The 21,841-nt window shown below is 52.4% G+C and overlaps 1 protein-coding gene across 7 annotated transcripts in view; it reads left to right on the top strand.

The window, feature by feature from the left end:
• WDR27 (WD repeat domain 27) overlaps positions 1 to 21,841 on the top strand; it is a 181,513-nt gene that overhangs the window by 145,024 nt on the left and 14,648 nt on the right. For 5 of the 7 annotated variants that reach the window (XM_027972684.3, XM_060419341.1, XM_060419342.1 and 2 more), the window contains one exon: positions 818 to 5,611. The exons of the other annotated variants lie outside the window; for them this stretch is intronic. In XM_027972684.3, coding sequence (XP_027828485.1) covers positions 818 to 868 — 51 coding nt within the window. In that variant the 3' untranslated portion in view covers positions 869 to 5,611. Of the gene's footprint in view, positions 1 to 817; positions 5,612 to 21,841 lie in introns of those variants that run through there. 7 annotated transcript variants of the gene reach the window in all.

Below are 21,841 nucleotides of genomic sequence, written 5' to 3'. Positions count from 1 at the left end.
GCCCCGCCAAGTTCATGTGGTGAAGCCCTGCCCCTGCTGTGGCTGAATTTGTGGGAAGAGCTGAATGAGCCCCAGGGTGGGGTCCGCCCCCATGAGGGTGGCCTCCTAGGAGAGAGAGAGCCTCCAGGCGCACGAGGGGTGGAAGGGCACGTGAGCACATGGTGAGTGCCCTGGCGGCCAGACGGGAAGTGGCCTCAGCAGAGCCGAGCTGCGCCCTGACCTTGGACTTGAGCCTCCGGCTGTGTTGTTACCCACCACCCCGACCCCAGTCTATGGGCAGCTGGAGCCCACAGGCATGGGACTGAAGGCTGGCTGGCCTCCGCTGAATTTGCCCCTGGAAACAGCCCCAGGGAAGAGCAGGGTTGGGGGGCAGCCAGGCACCTGGCTCTGGATCCTGACCCAGCCTCCTGCCCCTGCCAGGCAGGCCTGGGTGAGGGCTGGGGCACGGGCCCATGGAGTTCTGGTCCCTTCCATGGGCCGCCTCCTCCCAGTGACCTCAGGCCGCCCACCAGATGCCTCTGGTCCCTGAGCTCTGTGGTTGGTTGGGACGATGGGACACTGAGCCGGATGCCCTCTCCCCTCTGGGTAGTGTAGATGGACTAACTCTGACCGCAGCTCTCACAAATGTTAAAATGGCCCCGGAATGTAGTTTGGATTAATCAAGCGTAAGCACAGAGCGTGCTGTACACAGAGACGCTTTTGCTCTGTGGTCTATAAAATGTCCATGAGGAAAACGTCCGCCACGAGCTGATTCTCCTGCAGGCGTCTCATGTAATAAAAGGGGATGGAAGTCACACGTGTTTTATTTCCATCGCAGCTCGTCACAGCCACCTTGGACGGCAAGCTTCAGCTGTTTCAGGCCCAGTGATGCTGACCCACGGGCTGGGCACCGCCTGGGCCAGAGCGTGGCCTGAGTCTGGGTCCTTGACCTGAGAGACGCCGGCAGTGTCTACACCACCTGCCCGTCTGAGCCACCCTCACAGCTGCGGCCCACCTACTCCTTGCTGGGGATTCCCTGCCCTGGAAAAATGGAAATGGTGTACAGCACCTCTGCACGGAATCTGGTCAAGTTAAAACAGAATGTTCTTCAATAAAAATAATCTAATATCTCGTCCATAATTTAGTCTTTGCAGAGAGAGGAGGGTGAGAGGGACAGGGAGGCTTCACTGGGCTGGTGGGAACGCAGCCGTGCTGGTCCTAAGCCCTGGCCTTCTGGTGGTTGCTCCCCAGCTTTGCTGGGGGAGCCAGCCTCTGCTGGGGCCTCCACCCTCACACACTCCTTGGCTTCTGGGCTCCCCCCACCACCGGAGGACTGTCCAGCGGGGACAGCATCCAGTCACCCTCACACGATTCCTCAGAGATGCACCTGCCTCCAGAGACCCCAGAACCAAGCCTTTCTTGAGCCCCAGAAGAATCAGGACGCTTCTGGAACTCTTCCAGATACAAGCGCCAACAGCACTGGAGACCGTCCGTGGGGAAACGCCCCAGGAAGCTCTAGTGTTCCCCATCCCACCAGGAACCCGATAGCCCCCCGCCCACCCCCACGCCCCCTGCTCCCCGGAGACTGACTGCCCCCGGTCCTCAGAAACACCCGGGGCTGATTTCCTGGGCTCCCTACTGCAGTTTCATTGACCAGAGATATACACATTTCTTCTTGCAGTTTCCAAGGAGCAAAATTTTAGAATAAGTAATTTTAATTTTTCAAACATTCAGAGTTATCCAGACATTTTAATCCATTTATAGTAACTATATCATTCTTCTTTGCTAAAATAAAATTACCTTAAAACTAGTTTAAAATAAGCAAGTGAAGCAGTCTGTGGGCACGTGAGCTCATGGAATCTTGTTTAATATTCTTAATTCCAGCTACATCATTTAAAATTTTACCTCTTTTATATCATCCTTAATTCTGATAAATGCCCGTTGAGCAGGAGCCGCCGTCTTTGCCTTCACGCGCACAGTTCGCCGCGTCCGCTGCAGTCTCGCTGCGGTGCCGCCGCCACCAGCGTCCATCTCGAGCTTCTCCTCTTGCAAAACTGCCGTCCCGTCTCCGTGAGACTCTGACTCCTGCCCCCCCCAGCTCTGGCCCCCACCGCTCCAGTTCTATCGTTCGGCCATGACACAACTCCTCCAGGGACCTTGTGTGAGTAGAAGCAGCTGGTGTCTGTCCCTTTGTGACTGGCTCATTCCACGGAGCATGATGAGCTCAGGGTCCCTCTGTGCCGCTGCGGGTGTCGGGATTTTCGTCCGTTTTAAGGCTGAGTGCTGCTATTCCGTTGCATGGATGGACCACGTTTTTCTTGTCTGTTCATCCGTCGATGGACACGTGGGTTGCTTCCACACTTCAGCTACTGTGAGCCGCCCTGCTATGAACACTGGCTTCCAAGTGGCTGTTTAAGATATTGCTTCCAGTTCTTTTGGATAAACACCTGGAGGTGGAGTTGCTGGATCATGTGGCAATTCTTGTTTAATTTTTTGAGGAACCTCAAAGCATCTGTACCAGTTTGCATTCCCACCAACAGTGCACCAGATTCTATTGGTTTTAATATGCCAGTTTTGTGTATGACTTTTTATATTAAATGTTAGTTTCTATTATATATTGCTTTCATTTTTAGATAAATTTTTCCAAAAGTCCTGATTGCAGTTATATCAAATGTGACTTTAAGAAAAATACATTTTAAATTATTTAATGTGAATAATAGCTAAATAATATTTTAAAGAAAAACACTGACATGGAGATTTATCAAGGAAAGTGCAGGAGAAAACATTTGGAAAAGCTGCTGCTGGGATAATAACAGCCATGTCACACGGAAGCGCGGCAATGCCAAGAATCCCTTACACTGGAGCGGATGACCCAATGGGGATAATTGTGATTTTGTGACTTTTGTTTGAAAATTTTTGAATCTTCAATCTTGATTTTTCCAGATTTAAAGAAATCTCTTAAACTATGACTTATAACAAGCGATTTGGTAAAGTATAACTTTGTGAACAAAGATGAAACATTTATCTTTTTTTCTCTCTACCTGATCCCCCAGGACCAGAAAACTCTCAGCACTCTTATTTTTATGGCAGGGCAGTTAAGTTGAGCGAGAATCTTTGTGCGCTAAGTCACTGCAAGCATGTCCGGCCCTCTGTGATACCGCGACTGGCCTGCCAGGCTCCTCTGCCCTTGGGATTCTCCAGGCAAAGACGCTGCAGTGGGTTGCTGTTCCCTCTTCCAGGGGGTCTTCCTGCCCCAGGGACTGAACCCTCAATCTCATGTCTCCTGCATTGGCAGGGGGGTTCTTTACCATCAGTGCCACCTGGGAAACCCATTCTTCTTATGACAGGGCACAGGTGGAAACACTGACTAATCGCCAAGCTCTGACTAGAAAGTATTCAGACTGCGTGCAGACTCAGCTATGACCAGACAGTTTGCAAAGCCAGCCTGACAGTTTGTTCACGGGGTTCCTGGCAGCCTTATCAGGTGAGGAAGGGAGGTCACTTCTGGGCAGGCACAGGAAGCTCAGGATATTTTGGGGACCTTGAGAAGAGAGGAATTAACCCAAATCTGTAAGGATCACAGACAAAGTCTAATGGTAAATGTTAGCCTCCAGAGGCTGTAAGTTCAATCTGAGATTCCTAGTGAGCAGATTCTGCAAAGCAGACGTTAAAGAACCAAAACGGTCAGTTGGAATGCTTGCTGCACTTATATAAATAACCCAGTTTATTGAAACTACATTTAATTTGAAAACAAATCAGTCTTGCTATGTTTTCTTCAATGGAAATGGGGATAATCATAGAAAGGAAAAATGTTTCTGTAGAAAGTTTACAGTTGTGGATATCAGATTCTAGTTCTGCTAATTGTATTTGAGGTTTCGGTTTTGGACCTGTAAACTGGACTAGATCCAAAAATTTCCCTCTTTCCTCTAATCTCAGGCCTCCGCTCTCCAAACTAATGTTCCCAATTTGTCTCCCACCCTCTGACTTGGAATCATTAAGAACTAAAATGCCCTTTTCCTGAAGCCATGTAAGCTAAAGTTGGGTAATTTGATATAAACTTAGAGAAATCACAGCAGCTCGTGTTGCCTTAGCAGCTCCGTGCCTGTCTCTGTGTGGTCACTCAGCTGCAAACAGAGACGCTCTCAGATTGCCCCTGCAGGCCTCACTGCATCTGAAGATGCTTCAAACCCAACATCTAGAAATCTTGACTGGCGGCCTTAGAACTCCGCAAATGGGACTATTGTCTGTCCCAGTCACTAAGCCTTGTTTTTCCTTTGTTTCCATGGAAGCACTTCTTATTAAGTTCAGTTTGGTTCAGTTGCTCAGTCGCGTCTGACTCTTTGCGACCCCATGGATTACAGCACACCAGGCCTCCCCGTCCATCAGCAACTCCCGGAGTTCACTCAGAATTTGTGACTTTTCAATAAAAACCTTGTGCAAATGTGTGCGCCACACAGGCCAAATGTCACCTGCATCGCCACTTCCTGAAAAGAGACACAGCCTCTGCCTGCACTGGCCTACTCTCAGGACAAGGAGGGGGAGACAACCCACCAACTCAGAACAGGTTCAAACCTACTTACCCCAGGTGGTCAAGACAGTAAAGTGTTCCACAGTGTCCCCCAAATCTTTGACCGGATTCCCTGGGCCCCGAGGTCACTGACTTAGTTTTATTGCAGGACCCTTCAAGTTTGGCACAGTTCTTACAGATCGAATTTCAGACTCCTGTCTGTGTAGTTACTACAGGGTTTGTGACTAGAGTCGTGTTCAGGTCCGTGCTCTCTGAGTTGCAGTGCCCCGTCCCCCTGACTTCATGCATGAACTACCTGGGTGGTCTTATCCTCACCATCCTCACAGTTGATTCTGAGGACTTGGCATTACAGGTGGGTTGAGCCTAACAGGTGGGATTTTTCTTTTTTGTAGTGCAAGTGCCTGACTTCAGCTTCAGTTGCTAAGACTCTCGCCTCGAAATGGGCATCAGCTTCAAGGAAGGCTTCCTGGGAAAAGGGCCAGCCCACCTCCCCTAAGGAGGTGCCATTGTTTGCAAGACCTTGTTTGATTTCAGTGACTGGTCATTGGACCACTTGATTTATTCTCTCTTCCTGCATTTTAAATTCCTGCTCTTTTAAATCCCCCAGTAAAGAGGGAGCCCAGGAAAAGCCCAGGTCCCCAACTGGAGCCCCAGTAAAGGTAGGACCACAGGCTTGTCCTCACAGGACCCTTCTCTGCCTCCCTCCTTCCGTCCGTCTCTCCTTGCCCTGACCTTGCAGTGTGGCACCAGCTGTGCCCTGTAATTCCAGGTCCTATAAGTAATGAACCTCTAGTTTCGCGTTTCCCAATAGCAGTGCTCAGGGGCGTCTTGCAGTCAGGATGAGAACCACAAGGGCTGGTCCCGTCACAGTGCTGGTTATTGACAGGCTGGAACTGGCTCGCAGTCGCTGCTAAGGCTCCTTTTCGGTATTTGAAAGATAGACTGACTCACGCTGTGCGGCATATGTCATGGGTTTGCACAACTCTTGGCATGCCATATCTTTCTAAACAACAAAGCAAGAATGTGGTATGGTCCACCCAAGCCTTGCCGCAGAGGGGGTGGTCTAAACAAATTCTGGAATAAACAATTTCTGCTCATTTATGACATTCTGTTTAAAGGCATTCTTTTCAGATGTGGGAGTGCATTCCTTTCCATTAGTAGAAGTGACTTTGGATTTTGGGCTTTGGGAGGAAGGTGCCTGGGTGTTTTCATAATAAAGGTTCTATTATTAGTGTTTTGCAAGTGGTTGACAGATAAACAGTGGAAAGGATGAAAGCTGTGACGTGCTGACACCTACAGATGCCTCAGTTGGAAGGAGGGGTTCAAGTGGGGCGTGGACAACTCAACATTTGAAAGGATAGCTTTTCAGATATCAGGTAGCAATCTTGGTGCTGGTACTATTAGACTGAACCATATTAAATTACCAGTATTTGCTAGGTTGGCACTAGATTGGTGCTCTTATTGTCCGAGGGACCGCCTCTTCTCTACATCTGCTCCCTTTCTCAGGGAGCGCGGCGGTCAGGGGTGTCCGCCCAGTGACCTGGGTGCCTGCAGGCTGCGACCCGCTGTGGGCACATGGCGGGCCACGGCCCCGAGGTCCTTACCAGCTGTCGCGTGTCATTTGAGTTTCAGTAGCCAGTGTTCACAGAGAGAAGCGCCAGGCTGAATCGCTGTGCACTAGACTCCTAGGTGCCCATCTGGATGACAAAACAAACTGTTGGCAGGAAGAAAAGGAAAATTACAGAGACGTAGCAGAATGAGTGTGCAGGCCACACAGTTTTCTCTCTGAAACGCAAGACTCAGTAAAGACGTCTTCCACACTTGGAGCTCGGTCTCCCGTGGGCACAGCGTCGCCGTCCTCCGACGCAGTTTTGCCGGCAGCGCTCAGCCCCTGGTCTGCGCACACGGGCTGCGTCCCCACGTCTTCCTGGGAGTGTCTCAGGCTTAACCCCTACTCTCAAGCTGCTGTCGCCGCCTGTCTGATGTCCTCCTGCCCTCCTGCCGCAGCCTTTCTTTACGGGACGGCCTTCAAACGTCCAGCAGCCTCGTCTTCTCCAGGGAGGACCCTGCTTTGTAGATTATAGATATTTACTAGCCACCACGAAAATGATCAACTTTCCACTAAAGAACCGATTGGATCTGGAGGGCCACACGTGATGCTGTGACAAGTCCCCGGGCGCATCAAGCAACATTCCAGCTGCAGTAAATAAGCCCTGGGTGGCTGAAACACATCTCAGATAGGTGAGAAAATATGAAAATGAAAACCTTCCTAAGTGAAACCACACTGATTTACTTTCTACCGCAAAACAAGCAAAGTAGCATGTTTCTTCCAAAGGTGTGGAATGCGTCCATGCAGCATGCTCTAGCTGTTGTGAAGGAGACTATGTGAGGCGGCTGGATGGCGTCACGGACTCGATGGGCGCGAGTCTGAGCGAACTCCGAGAGCTGGCGATGGACAGGGAGGCCTGGCGTGCTGCGATTCATGGGGTCGCAAAGAGTCGGACACGACTGAGCGACTGAACTGAACTGAATTGATACTTTGAAAATTTGGGGGTGAGATAACTAAGTTAACCATTTTTCTTTCTGAATGGAGAGAAACTTTTATCTTCAAAAGACAGCATTAGGAAAATCAATAAGCAAGTCACAGAATGGGAAAGGATGTTTACAGCACACATATCCTACTGAAAGCTAGTGTCTGCATAACATAAAGAATTGCTATGTTGTTCACTCGCTAAGTCAGGTCTGACTCTGGAACCCCATGGACTGCAGCATGCCAGGCTCCTCTGTGTCCACTATCTCCTGGAGTTTGCTCAAATTCATGTCCATAAAGAACTAATATAATTTATTGTAAGAGATAAACAGCCAAAAATGGGCAGAGTAATTAAACAGTCACCTCAAGAAGATACACGAATGGCAGTATGAAAGGGAAAATTGCTCAATACCATTAATCATCAGGGAAAAGCAATTAAAACCACAATGAGATCTTTCTACACACTCACTAGAATGCCAAATAACTTAAAAAGACTGACAAGTGTTGTCAAGGATTTGACCATAACTCTCAAAGACGGCCAATAGGGTGTAAAATGGAATGGTTTAGGGAAATATTTGGCACTTTTTAAAAAAGTTAAGAACACATTTTCCCTGTGTCTCAAAAATTCCACTGCAAGATATTCATCTGAGAGAGAGAACGCACATGTCCACAGGATGCCTCGCATGGGGGTGTTCACAGAAGCTTTGTCACAGAATCAGAACTAGAGTGAGCCCTGAGTCTGTCCCCAGGATAGTGGAGGCCCTCTGGCTGTGTACACAGGGCACACTTCTTACTGACAGAGGCACTCACCTCTGACACACAGTGACGTTGACGGATCTCAACGATTATTATCCCAAGTGGAAGAAGCTGGAGAGAGAAGAGTACGCAGCGTATGGCAGATTTATAGCAAGTCCCAGAGGGTTCAGCCAGGCCTGTGACGAGGAATCCGATGGCTCCCAGGCCTGTCTGGGGAGGGACGGAAGCGCCTTCTGGGGTGGCAGGCACGCCTTCTGTCCCCGTGTGGGTCCCCTGAGTGGACACATTTGTCAGAACAGAACATGCCACCGTATGTAGTGTTGTTTCAATAAAAAGTTTCTTAAAAGACAGACGCAGACGTGTGGGGCTGTTTCCAGTGCAGGCTGGGTGGTGGATGTGATAGGACAGCAATATCAGCAGTAAACTGGCTCTAACTTGCTGCTGCGCCACCCACCCCCTCACTCCTGCACCCATGGGCTCCGGGCACTGCTCTGGGGCCTGGGGCACGCGGTGTGGCCAGGCACTCAGTCCTGAGGGCCCCCCGCCTCCATCTCGGGGGCTTTGGTGGCAGCAGAGCTGCTCACTGGGCTCATTCCTGCCGAGCAGCAGCCCTGACTGTCCTGGGGTTTTCTCACAGCCCACCATTCAGAAGCCAGAGCTCTAATTCCAGGAGGTGTAAGTGTGAGAAGCAGATACTGAGGGGTGAGCATTCTGGAAGAGGAGCGTTCTTAACTCTGGCGCTGGCGTCGTCTGCGTCCCTCCCTGCTGCTCCAGCATCGCTGCGGCTTCGGGGCACACACGGGCCTTCCCGCGACAGCTCCTGCCCCTGCCCCTCAGTTGGTTTACAGACCTGTCCTGGATGGACATGAGTGTGCACCTCTTTCTCCTCCGTCCCAGGAACGCTGTTCTAGGTTGGAGGGTCCACCTTTCTGTCCCCATCCTCCAAGCCCCCACCCTCCTGTGTGTGCATGGAAACTCCCCTCCTCCATCTGCGTCTTGGTCTTCCTAATGTCTTCAGCCTTTGACGCTGAAGTGCTGACTGGATGACATTCGGGTGAGAGGCGGCAGGGCTGGGCCCTAGGAGTGTGTCGCTTACACGGGCCCTTCAGAACCACAGTCCTGCAGGCGCTGCCTGGCACAGGACTCAGTGTGGCCCAACGGCTTTTTGTTTCCACGCTGCCCAGTTCCATACTGAGTTTTCTCTCCCCTATTGCAGTAGCTCAGATAAAATCTGTCTTGCTGTTTTAACAAATGTGCAGCACATGACATACATACATATAATAATTTAAGCACATATGCCGTATCGGTGCAATATCCAACTGATGTGGTCATTTCCATTTCCTTAATGCCTGCTGGATATTCCATCTGCCAACCCCAGAAGCAGCTCAGACTGACCTCATAAGCTGGGCTTGTTCTCTGTCATCTCCAGCTGCCTTCTCTCAGGATTCTGTTCTGTCAGTGGCCTCATCACTAGAGACCTTGGAAGCCCCTCTGACACCTCTGTGCTGGGCCTCACCTCCTCTCCTTCCACGTCTCAGTAAACAAACCTATTTTGAGATTAGTTCAAAGATTATCAAACTGAATTTAAGGAGCTAGAGACGGGCTCATCCACTGAGCAGCCACAGCAGAAGCCGCCATGTTTGGGTGCGGTGAGGCAAAGGGAGCCGAAGAGATGCCGCCTTCGTGCTCTCGAGAGGCTCACATCTGACCACACGGAGACGAGACTGATCCAGGTGACTGTCAGGTCAGACAGCTCCCATTGCAGATGGATGCTCCTGTGCGTAGACATTAGTAATTGTTGAAGCCCCAGTAGAATCCCTGAAGAGAAATTCTTGGAAGAACACAATTTGTCCTGAAGGCAGTACCGTAACAAGTATCTGGATGGGTATCAAAAGCAGTGTTTGAAACAGATGAGGTCGATGGAAACCCCACCTGCATCTGTCCAACCACGAGTCCTGAGGGTGCAGTCAGAGGAGGCGGGAGGCTGAGAACCAAGAGTTCATTCTGGAAACCTGAGGTTCAAGGAGTACACAGTTTTAATCACAGAAAGAAGCTCTGTATATTAACAAAATATTCCTGTAGCTTTAATCCCACACTACAAGTGCTATCTAAATGGTGAATTAGTAAAATCCAAGCCATACTGGTCCATCTAGTTTTATCTTTATGAGAAGAAACAAAATCTGAAGACCACTCTGGAATTTTAAGTTGCCTGACTGCTTAACGAAGTTTAACCAAATGTTTTAAAGCGAAAGAACGAATTAAGAAAAAAAAAATTTTGTGAGAGATTGTTTGCAGATTTGTTTATGACAGTATTGATTTACAAACATTGTTTCACTGAACTGACGCGTGTGAGGTTCAAAGTGCATACAAAGAAATGTATTGACATGCAGTGGAAAGTTCACGAATGTAAAGCAGAAGTCCAGCTTTGGAAAAGTAAGGTTAAAGATGACTGCACTCAGCTGCAGTTGGTGTTACAATTTGAAGCCAAAAGAACAAAATTCATAGAGAAATACCTGTGTATTCATGGGGAAGAGCTTCATTATTTAAAGATCCACTGAATTACAGAAACCCATTTGCACTTTCAGATTTCAACTACCTCTGTCAATGAGAGAAAAAAGTGGTTCATAAGAAGTCTATTTTAGTGAGATCAATTTTTCCAATTTTGTTTAATGGCAAGATGGGACATTCAGTCAATTAGAGGAAGTGATAACTTGTCTGCTCAGGAGAACAAGGGCTGTTGTTTGTTAACCAATGGTGATTATCAGAATGATTCAGTACAAATTCTGAGTCAACAGATCGCTGTAGCCAATTTATTTACAAAGCCTGATGTAAAAGAGTGCTATCTGCAAGAACACACTGAAGTCTTCGTGAAAGTTTGAGAAGGCAGTTTTGGAAGAATTCCAAAAGAATTCAGCATTCAAGAATGTCGTGAATGTTTTAACTTTTCTTTCAAGGTCATAGAATATAAGGCACAGAGGAGCAAGCTTTTGATCGTCTTGCGCACGCAGCTGCTCCTGCGTCCCCCGGGTCGCCGCCGAACACCAGCGGGACAGGTGTTTCTGTGTTGTGGCCGCGTGGGAGCTTGGAAGCCCTGAGGCGCTGGCAGAGGCCAGGGCCTGCTCGTGGCCTGCCCCCACCTGCGCGGTTCACCTGACCCTCCTGGCCAGGATCTGAGCCATGTCCCTGGAAAGTCAACCTTGCCCCCACAGCCCCTCGGCACTTGAGAGCCCCACGCTTTAGAGCTCACCCAAGCCAGTGCCCCCAGGCCCTCCCTGTCTGGGACCCAGACGGCTGCCATCAGCTCTGTCCCCGTAGCCTGTGCTGGACGTCACGACCCTACATCTCCGGCAGCTCCACGGGGCAGTTCTGCTTTGCAGAGTAGCGGGGGCCTGAGCCCGGCCCTCCACGCAGTCCCGCCGCGCACGGGCGAGGCCGGCTCTCTGGTCTTCAGACGCCATGGTGTTTCTCTAAACAGCAGGGTCTGCTCGTGAGTAAACCACACCCATGGTGAAGCCACACGCATGAAAACAGACTTGGGGGGCAGTGTGGGTAGCAGCAAGAGTGGGGCCCCTGACACTGCCACCTTCGCCCTCGCACCACCCCACCGTGCGAGGACTCGGGCTCATGAGTTCATGGAAGTGAAACTTTCCACTCGCCCAGCCCAGGTCAGGGGTTCAGCCATCACCTGCTGCTGCTGGACTGTGCGGGGCCCCAGGGGCTGCGGGCGGCCACAGCCCCCCCTCCGGCTGCAGCCAGGAGGCCCTGGGCCAGACCCCCGCTGGGCGGGCCGGCGGGCCGAAGACAGGTGCAGGGGCTGGCGTGGGAGCCATGCTCTGCACAGCCCGCCTCGGCCCTGGAGTCACACGTGGCGAGGGAGGGTTCCATGCCGATGACTAATCTTGTTTTTAAATTTCCATTTGTAATAATAACAACAGTGCCTAACACCAGACAGTACTGCTGGGTGCTAGGCACCACTCAAAACGTGCTTCTGTGTACCGGTGACCTCATCCAGGCCTCCTGCCGATTACTGACCCCATTTTACAGCCGGGGAGACTGAGCCTGAGGATGGTGCCTGTGGCCTGAGCCCTGGCTGTGGGGCCAGGACAGCCCCGACCCAGGGCTGAGGCTCACCGTCACGAGGCAGAGCGGAGACCCCAGAAACATCTCCAGTAAGCATGTGTTAGGGATTTCCCGATAGCAGAGGGAGCCAGGCTCACTTCAGTCACACTGAAGTTTTCCATTCACTCTGCACTAAGGCAAAGCCAGCAATGTTAGAAACTTGAGAACTAGGCCTCAAAGCCAGAGTCAGCATATGGCTCCCCTTCTGATGGTGATTTGGTATTGTTTCATCCTCCCAGCTCCAGCCAAACATGATAGGCTTGGGTTCTCTGTATCTGAAGATGCTCACGGGGACAAGCCCGGCCTCCCTGGGTGCCCAATCCCCTTCTAAGCAGCAACACACCTAATAGTCACCTGAGGCTACAGGGGAGGATTGAACTGGGCTCCCCCGTTAGCCCCGACTCTCCCGGCAGAGACGGGGCAGAAGACGAGGTGGGGCAGCAGGAGCCTGTGCCGCTGAGCCCTCGACCCGAGGCTGGGAGTGGAGCTGGGGTCTCACCCAGGAAGGCGCCCGCTCTCCAGGGCTGGCTGCTGCTGTGCAGGTCCTTAACCTCGATTTCACCCTCAAGGCTGCAAAGTCTAAACCACCACAGACCAAGGCCTGACCTCCCCTGAGGACGTGCTGCTCCCGAGGGTGCTGACCTCAGACCCGGGTTTCCCAAATGCAGCTGGGACGCGGGCAGTCCCTTGGGCTCGGCAGCGTCCCTGCGCTGGGCGGCTGACAGGACACCCAGAAACGCTTCTCCAGCTTCACAGGAAGCCCATTCATACTGGGGGCCCCGGCGCCATCCATCGGGGTCATCTCTGCTGCCAACACCCTGAGCCACAAACAGGGCGCCAGGAGGAGAGTGGGATGTGAAATCCCGAGTGACCTGGGAACAGGGTAGACGAGGAGGAGGCGGGGGTGGGGAGCACTTGCAGACCCATGTGGGTGTGGTTTTTATCCCGGTGATCTCGGCAGTTACCTGAGTCTAAACTATTAGCCTCAGGAGAACATGCTGTGAGGACCAGAATGGCGTCCCGTGAGGCCCACGCCAACAGACACGACTGACGCCGTGATGGGGACAGCAAAGGCTCAGAGGGGATACCATGCCTTTGTCCAGTGTCAGCCTAAGTGTCCTAGTCACGTGCGGAGAAACAAACGGAAGGCCGAACTGGCGCTTTGTGTGCAGCCGACTCCTTCAAAGGCGTCCTGCTGCTGGGTGTATGTCTGAATGCCCGTTCCGGGGGGCCACCTATGCTGAGACAGCGGCAGCCTCTCCCATGCCCAGAAACACTCTCCCAGCTGGTCACGGAGCTCAGAGTCCTACTAATAAGACTCAGTTTGAAGTTGAAACTCCAAGACTTTGGCCACCTGATGCGAAGAGCTGACTCATTTGAAAAGACCCTGATGCTGGGAAAGATTGAAAGCAGAAGGGGACGACAGAGGATGAGATGGTTGTATGGCATCACTGACTCGATGGACATGGGTTTGGGTAAACTCCGGGAGTTGGTGATGGACAGGGAGGCCTGGCGTGCTGCAGTTCATGAGGTCGCAAAGAGTTGGACACGACTAAGCGACTGAACTGAACTACTCTTTTGAGTTTATAATAATTACGGTAGATGGGGACAGCTCTGGGGCAGAAGGAGCCGAGAGCCTAGTTTGGGAGTGTCAGTCAAGTGTCTCCCATGCTGTGTTGAGCCATTTCCTGTCCCTGTTCCTGTGGTGGCTTTCTGCGGGAACTGTCTCCGAGGCATCCATTCTTTCTGTGGGTCTTTAATAAGCCCCTACCAGGCCCCAGAGGCTGGGGACTCAGGGCTGTCCACGCTCAACCCCCTCTTCCTCTCACACATCAACATACCGGGTTCTCCAGAGATCCTGCTGGCGTGGCCTCCGCAGGTGTCCTCGGTCTGGCCTCACAGTCCCCTCTCACTGCCGTGTGCCAACCAAACACTGATGCTCGTCACTGAGCCTCTTCCCAGGCCTCTCGGCGGCTCCTGCCCCGCATAAGACAGGCTGATGCTCACATCCCTTCTGTTCTCCTGGGCACATGCTCCTGAGCCCCAGCTTTCTTGAAGGTGGGAGCGGCCCACGGCTGCATCTGGGCCAGGATATGGTAGGGCGACCACACTCCTAGACTGACTGCCACAGCCCCAGGGACACAACTCCTGTTTCTGCCCTTCTGCAGCTCAGACCAGGGGACCCGGGTGACAAAAGGGACCTAGTCCTGAAACATGACTTGCAGGAAAGCCACTCATCTGGAAAACTGGTTTTGACCCATAAACACACAGTTGGCCCCACACCATTGCTCAGCTCTGACACCAGCTAGAATAGTCTTGGGAGCACTTACGGAAACTTGTCTCCTCATCTCTCGGGCGAGCACACCAGGCTTCTTCCAGCTGCCCGTCTCCCTGCACCCCACAGCCAGGCATGAGCCACTCTGCTCAATTAAGGGAGGACTGAGCAGAACAGTGATGTTTCGAATGTGTTCTCTCCCTCCGAGGGCTTCATCTGACCCCGGCTGCTCACGCTGTGAACTGAGAAGTCCTGAGCGTCAGCCGCGCAGCTCAGATTTCCTGACCTGCATCCACAGCACAAAGGCCACAGGAGGCGCTTCGGGAAGGAGATCCTGTGATCACATGTGTGTGGGAGATGCTGCCCATCTCTTTCTTAAGAGCTTCAACACTAGTGGTGTATGGTGTCCAGAACTGTGTCACGGCCCCACAGTCTAAACGTTTCTCCAAGCCTTGTGACACGACTTAACTTTCTTTCCCTGGCTCATTGTGTTTGGTTCGTTCATAGACTGTGAGCCCATGCAGGAGAAGGTGCAAAAGACATCAGAGAGCGCAAGAGAGAGGCTTCCTCGTCGTGTGATGGAGAAAACACACGCCTAAGGGGTGGAGCTTCCACCACGTTAGATATTTAGCAAAAAACAGCTAGAAAACTGAGTGCTGTGCTTTCTGAATAACTTCATATCTTCCCCCAAGACTTCACCCAGATGGTTCAGTCTTCATTTCATATCTGCAGAGACTGAAGGCGGGGATTAGACTCAGGTATTCCAGGAGACGTTTAGTAGGTTTTGATCGGCGCTGCCCGTTGGGCCTCCTTGGTCTCCACTCCCGGCTGTGTGGAGGCCCTGGGAGCGCAGACCTCTGTCCCCTGCGCGGCCCTCTGTTGCCCTCCCTCTCCCTCCCACCTCCAGAGCGGTGACTGCACCTAAAGCCACAGGTGCCTGCAGTCGAAGGAGAGCCTTGCCTCTCCTGGAAACAGAGTGGTTGCCCTGCCCCCAGCCAGGCCCCTTGCACATTCGCGCCGAGCAGAGGCTCCCGGCTAGCGGCCATTATCGCTGCCCCCCACCAACCCTGTCCTCTGGGACCCCTCTTTGCTTCCACCAGCACCACTGCAGCTTCCTTCTAGACTGGAAGACAGCAGCTCTGCACAGCTACTTGTTTGGAGACCAGAGCTAAATGGCTTCTAAGGAGGGTCCACTCTTGAGGGAGAGCCATGTATTGCCCCTGGTCCAGTGCAAATGGCCTGCGCCCTTTCAGGCCGGGCGTCCAGGTCTCTGGGTGCCCCATCCACACTGGATGCCCGCCCCAGCAGGCACGTGGCGCCCGGCAGTTCCCTTGGCAGACTGGCGGCACCGCACTCCAGTGTCCGAGGATGGTCCAGCTGGGCCCCGCACGGCCCTGGGCAGAGGGCACGGGGCAGACACCGCCGGTCACTGGGCAAACCCTGCCACGGCCCCTCCAGCACGGGTGGGCCAGCGGGCTGGGGCAGCAGCGGCGTCCGCGGCTCCGCCAGGGAAGCGCGATGGCCACGCGGGCCGGAAGCGGCTGAGAGACAGGGAAGGGCGGGGGGGCTGGGCCCGCGAGACGTGATGGGGGCGGAGCCGCGCGGGGCGGCCGCGGCCGCGGTTGCGGGCCAGGCCGCGGGAGCCCCGGCCCCGGAGCAGGCGCGGCGCGGGGGCGCGGGGCGGCGTGCGCGCGGCCTGGGCGCGTCCCCGGGCTGGGCTGGGGCGCGTGTCCGGCCGGGGGCGCCCGCGAGGCCCGCTGGCGCCGGGCGCGCGCCGGGCAGGTGCTCCCGGCGGCGGTCGGCGCGGCGCTGGGCCGGGGGGGTGGCTCTCCGCCAGGGACCCCCGCGCAGGCGGCGCTTCGGGCGGAGCGAGGCGAGGCCGGCGGTCCGGGAGGGCGCCCCCGAGGGCGGCGCAGCGGTGAGGCGGGGCCGCTGGGGAGGCCCAGGCGGGCCGCGGACTCTCGCTGGCCCTGGCGTGTCCGAGGGGCCAGGACCCGGGCGCCGCGGGGGCGGGGGCCCCGGCAGAGCCCCTCCAGCGGCCGCCCGGCTGCTCCCGCACATCCTGCTGCTCCGGGCTGAGTGCCTGCTTCTCCCCGCCGCCCGCCCCAGGCCTCTCCCCGCCGCCCGCCCCAGGCCTCTCCAGCCTTGGGTTCCCTGAATGAAGAGGGATGGGGGGAGAGTCGGGAGGGGCGTCCTGCAGGCACAGGCCCCTCCGTGGTCCAGCCGCTGCGCCACCCCCGAGCCGGAGGGACCCAGAGGCGCCGCGGCAGGGTTGGGGCCGAGTGTCGCGCGAACGTCCGGCCGGTAAGGCTGGCCTGGCCTGCACCTGGTGGCCAGCTCTCTGTACCTTCTCATCTCCTCCAGTTGTTGGGTGACACCTGGACCTTTATCTGGTAACAAATAACAGCGGGGCTTGGCTGCTCACCCAGGTGGTGCGTGATCCAAAATAAACCGATGGAAGGAAGCCACACTGACGCTCAGTAGGCAAAGTGTCGTGCCGCTTTCGGACGGGAACCGGGGGTGGACGGGCGTGTCCACCCTGCTACAGCAGTTATTTCCACAGACGCCTCAGGATAATGCATTTCCAGAGAAAACTTGTTTTCAAAACTGATTGGAGTTCCAGCTCTGTGGCAGTAGCGCCCAGTGGCATCTCACATGTAATTCAGTTCAGGGCAAAGCCAGTTTCCTTAATTTTCCAATTGATAATCCAGCTCAAATGGACATAATTAATAAGACAAATCTTAATATTTAATCAGTTAACAGAGTGCTTGTCAGAATTCCAAAGCTGAAATTTGCTCAAAAATTTAATTATTCTAAAGCTTGGTTATGCAATAAAACTAAGTGATTTTAACTCAAACTGACTATAGCTACTTTGGATTTTTTAAAATTAATTAATTGATTTGACTTCACAATATTGAAGATGCTTGCTCCTTGGAAGGAAAGTTATGACCGCATATTCAAAAGCAGAGACATTACTTTGCCAACAAAAGTCCGTCTAGTCAAGGCTATGGTTTTTCCAGTCATGTATGGATGTGAGAGTTGGACTGTGAAGAAGGCTGAGCGCCGAAGAATTGATGCTTTTGAACTGTGGTGTTGGAGAAGACTCTTGAGAGTCCCTTGGACTGCAAGGAGATCCCACCAGCCCATTCTGAAGATCAGCCCTGGGATTTCTTTAGAAGGAATGATGCTAAAACTGAAACTCCAATACTCTGGCCACCTCATGCGAAGAGTTGACTCATTGGAAAAGACTGATGCTGGGAGGGATTGGGGGCAGGAGGAGAAGGGGATGACCGAGGATGAGATGGCTGGATGGCATCACTGACTTGATGGACATGAGTTCGGGTGACCTCCGGGAGTTGGTGATGAACAGGGAGGCCTGGCGTGCTGCGATTCGTGGGGTCCTAAAGAGTCGGACATGACTGAGCGACTGAGCTGAGCTGAACTGCCATACATTGACTTGAATCTGCCACGAGTGTACACGTGTTAGAGAGTTTTCTACCCCCTTGGAGGAATCAGTGGTGAAGGCAAGCCTGGCACCCTCACTCTTCTAACAGCTCCATCAGGTGGTGTCTGGAGTTGGACCTGAGATGCGCAACCTTGTGCCTCTGGTTTACGTGAAGAGCCTGTGAGCTTTTCCTCATGAGCCAGCGCTTCCAGCATGACTTACGGGTCCCCAGAGGAAGCAGGGGGGCTGATGTGTGAGACGGACGGTGCTCCATGGCCCAGACGCTCAGAAGTCGGTCCCCAAACCAACTCTGACCCACTAGAGTTGGTCACCACTCTTGTAAGTGACTTCTCAGTGTGAAACTCAAAGAAGAGGTATATGTGCCCTCTCTGGGTCGATGAGGTCATCTTCCTGCGGACGGAGGTGACACAGAAAGAACCCCTCAGAGCTTGGCCTTGTCACCCCACAGTATGCATGAATGGTTGTGGGGGGTCCACCTAGGAGGCCGCTTGGGGGACACTGTACCACTAGGGGGCCTGTAGAAGCAAGTCTTGTGGATCCTGGTGAAGACATGACTCATGACGGTGTAACATGCAGGACAGTGTCGAGAAACACAGAAGAAGGCCTGGAGCAAACTCTTGTTCTCCTCCATTCCCAGAGCAGGATGCTGAGCACCAGCGTCTCCTTGTTTTGGTGGAAATGTCAGTGCAAGGACAGCATGGGAAGGAGAGCATCTCAGCACATTCTCACAGCATGTGCGAAACATACGTAGACGCAAAGCGGCTCGAGAAGGAGGATGCGGAGCTCAGTCGTTATTGAGGTGCATGGGTCAGAGCACTTTCTTCCTCTTTCTTTTGTCCCAGTGTGACTCGAGTCTGCACTCAGCCCCTTAGAAGATTGTCCCCTGACCCTACGGATTCCACAGTTTACACCTTCAGCAGGCGTTTTTTGAATGATGGGCATTAAGTTGGATTCCAGAGTAACAAATGCTGTGACTTAAGCCCTGCTTAAGCCCCAGGACTGGAAAAGGTCAGTTTTCATTACAATCCTAAAGCAATGCCAAAGAATGCTCAAACTACTGCACAATTGCACTTATCTCACACACTAGTAAAGTGATTCTCAAAATTCTCCAAGCCAGGCTTCAACAGTAAGTGAACCATGAACTTCCAGATGTTCAAGCTTGATTTAGAAAAGGCAGAGGAACCAGAGATCAAATTGCCAACATCCGTTGGATCATGGAAAAAGCAAGACAGTTCCAGAAAAACATCTATTTCTGCTTTATTGACTATGCCAAAGCCTTTGACTGTGTGAATCACAATAAACTGTGGAAAATTCTGAAAGGGATGGGAATACCAGACCACCTGACCTGCCTCTTGAGAAATCTGTATGCAGGTCAGGAAGCAACAGTTAGAACTGGACATGGAACAACAGACTGGTTCCAAATTGGGAAAGGAGTACGTCAAAGCTCTATATTGTCACCCTGCTTATTTAACTTTTATGCAGAGTACATCATGAGAAATGCTGGGCTGGATGAAGCACAAGCTGGAATCAAGACTGCCAGGAGAAATATCAATAACTTCAGATATGCAGTTGAAACCACACTTACGGCAGAAAGCAAAGAAGAACTAAAGAACCTCTTGATGAAAGTGAAAGAGGAGAGTGAAAAAGTTGGCTTAAAGCTCAACATTCAGAAAACGAAGATCATGGCATGTGGTCCCATCACTTCATGGGAAATAGATGGGAAACAGTGTCAGACTTTATTTTTTGGGGTTCCAAAATCACTGCAGATGGTGACTGCAGCCATGAAATTAAAAGACACTTGCTCCTTGGAAAAAAAGTTGTGATCACCCTAAATAGCATATTAAAAAGCAGAGACATTACTTTTCCATCAAAGGTCCATCTAGTCAAAGCTATGGTTTTTCCAGTAGTCATGTATGGATGTGAGAGTTGGACTATAAAGAAAGCCGAGTGCTGAAGAATTGGTGCTTTTGAACTGTGGTGCTGGAGAAGACTCTTGAGAGTCCCTTGAACTACAAGGAGATCAAACCAGTCTATCCTAAAGGAAATCAGTCCTGAATATTCATTGGAAGGACTGATGTTGAAGCTGAAACCCCAATACTTTGGCCACCTGATGTGATGAGCTGACTCATTAGAAAAGACCCTGATGCTGGGAAAGATTGAAGGCAGGAGGAGAAGGGGGCGACAGAGGATGAGATGGTTGGGTGGCATCACCAACTCAATGGACATAAGTTTGAGTGAACTCCGGGAGTTGGTGATGTACAGGGAGGAGTTGGTGATGTACAGGGAGGCCTAGTGTGCTGCGGTTCATGGGGTCACAAAGAGTCGGACACGACTGAGCAACTGAACTGAACTGAAGCCCTGCTCTGTGTTGATGTCACTCCCTAACCTTTTAACCCAAATCTCCTTCCTGGGAGTCACCCCACAAATACTGATGTGTCATTGCTGGTTTTCCCGCTGCGTCCATTCTTGGGTCATCGGTGGGTTGGCAAACACTGGCCCTTTCAGTGTCTCCCTGCTCTCAGCCCCTCCAGCTGCTCAGCATTCACAATGCCCCTTTCATCCCAGAAGGTCATCCCTGTGCCAAGCACGTAGGAAGCCTGGAAGTGGCATTGTCCTCTACCTGTCAGAGGGGATCCACATGCAGAGAAGTGCTTTTCTTCTGTCAGAAGTGAGCAGGGGCGACCCTGGACGTGGCATGATGCAGTCATAAGGGGTCACGGGAATGGGGCAGAAGTGTGTGTTTCTCACCGTCTGCTCTCTGGCAGTCCCAAGCCTCAAGGCTTTCCATGAAGACACTGCCTTCCCCCAAGCGCAGCTGTGCGCATGCCTGTGCTGTGGGAGGGGGCACAGCGTCCTCTGTCTCTTAAGGCAGGACGCAGGTTGGGGAGCACGCGGAGACTTCTGATGCCCTAGGAAATGGGGCCAGGGGCCTTTTAGACTTGTTTAGCAGGACAGATTTTGAGGTCAAGAAAGTGATTTTTATTTTGCCAGAAAAGCTTCATGTAAGGAACCTCTACTTTCTTGCTCCAATGGATTTTTTCCCAATATGATGGGAGTGATTAAACTGACTAATTTGCATACTTGTAGGAAATAAAAACTGGGTCAAGGGTTGTTCATTGGGTTGTTCCCTTTAGCAACTTGAACAATAACTTCACCTGAATTCAGTGCTGCTTTGTTGTGGTTATATAAAGCTTAATATTTCTTAAAAATTATCCCATTCTCCATCACATTTGCTTTTTTGAGTGAATTGAGTCTTCAGAACATCTAGTTTGTCTCTTGTTGAAGCTCAGAGGCCCCATTGCTTGAATCTGGGTAAAGCCTGTCTGCAGAAGCAGGTTCCTAAAGGTGCGTCCTCATCCGCCCTCTGACTTCCATCAGCTGCCCTTCTTCCCTTGTTGGCCCTGAGCTACATTTCCCACGATAACTTTCAGTCACAGGCACTCACCCACTTTTCCTTTCCCAAGTCTCAGAAGGCAGCCTCTCCTTGGAGTTTATGAGGACTTTATGTAAAACGATGTAATTGAGAGACCATCCCTATCAGGTCAGGTGCTCTGCCCCCGCCCCACCCCGTGCACTGGAGTCTGGAGCTTGCCGCTCTCTCCCCGTCTTATTCTCTCCTCCCAGGAGAGTGTGTGTGTGTTTGCTGAGCTGCCTGGTCTCAGGTGTGATCACTCCCAGTGCTTTGTGGGGTGTGGGGCAGGCACTGTTCATCCATCTCACCATCCGCAGGCACTTCCCGAGTGCCTCCTGTATGTACTCTGTTCTAAGTGTGGAAGTTCAATGGAGAATAGAACTCATGGGGAGAACATTAAACCCGACGAGTAAACGTGAATTTGGGAGTGTTTGGAGAGAAACGAGACGGAACAAGTGGTCTGTTCACGGCTTCCAAGCTTCACAACAGGGATATCTGAGGAGATGAGGGGTGGGCAGTTGGAATGACTGGGAGGAGGGCAGAGGAACTGGCCCCAGAGGTCCTGAGACAGGACGCTGCTCTGTGTGGTCAGTAAGCAGCAGGAAGGCCCAGGGTTTGAGCAGAGAGGTGTGGGAGTTGGGGGTGGTCTCCGAGAAGACCTGTCGGCAAGGTAGTAGCATGGACTGGTGGCGAAGCCTCTGGGAGGACCTCAGGTGACATGGGAGATGGTCGAGGGTTTCGAGCAGAGAAATGATTCAATTTGACTTAGCCGAAAC

This window comes from Ovis aries, chromosome 8 (genome assembly GCF_016772045.2).
Source record: "Ovis aries strain OAR_USU_Benz2616 breed Rambouillet chromosome 8, ARS-UI_Ramb_v3.0, whole genome shotgun sequence".
Classification (NCBI taxonomy): Eukaryota; Metazoa; Chordata; class Mammalia; order Artiodactyla; family Bovidae; genus Ovis; species Ovis aries.
Note: the sequence above shows the minus strand (reverse complement) of the source record. Positions and strands in the feature narration are given on the sequence as shown.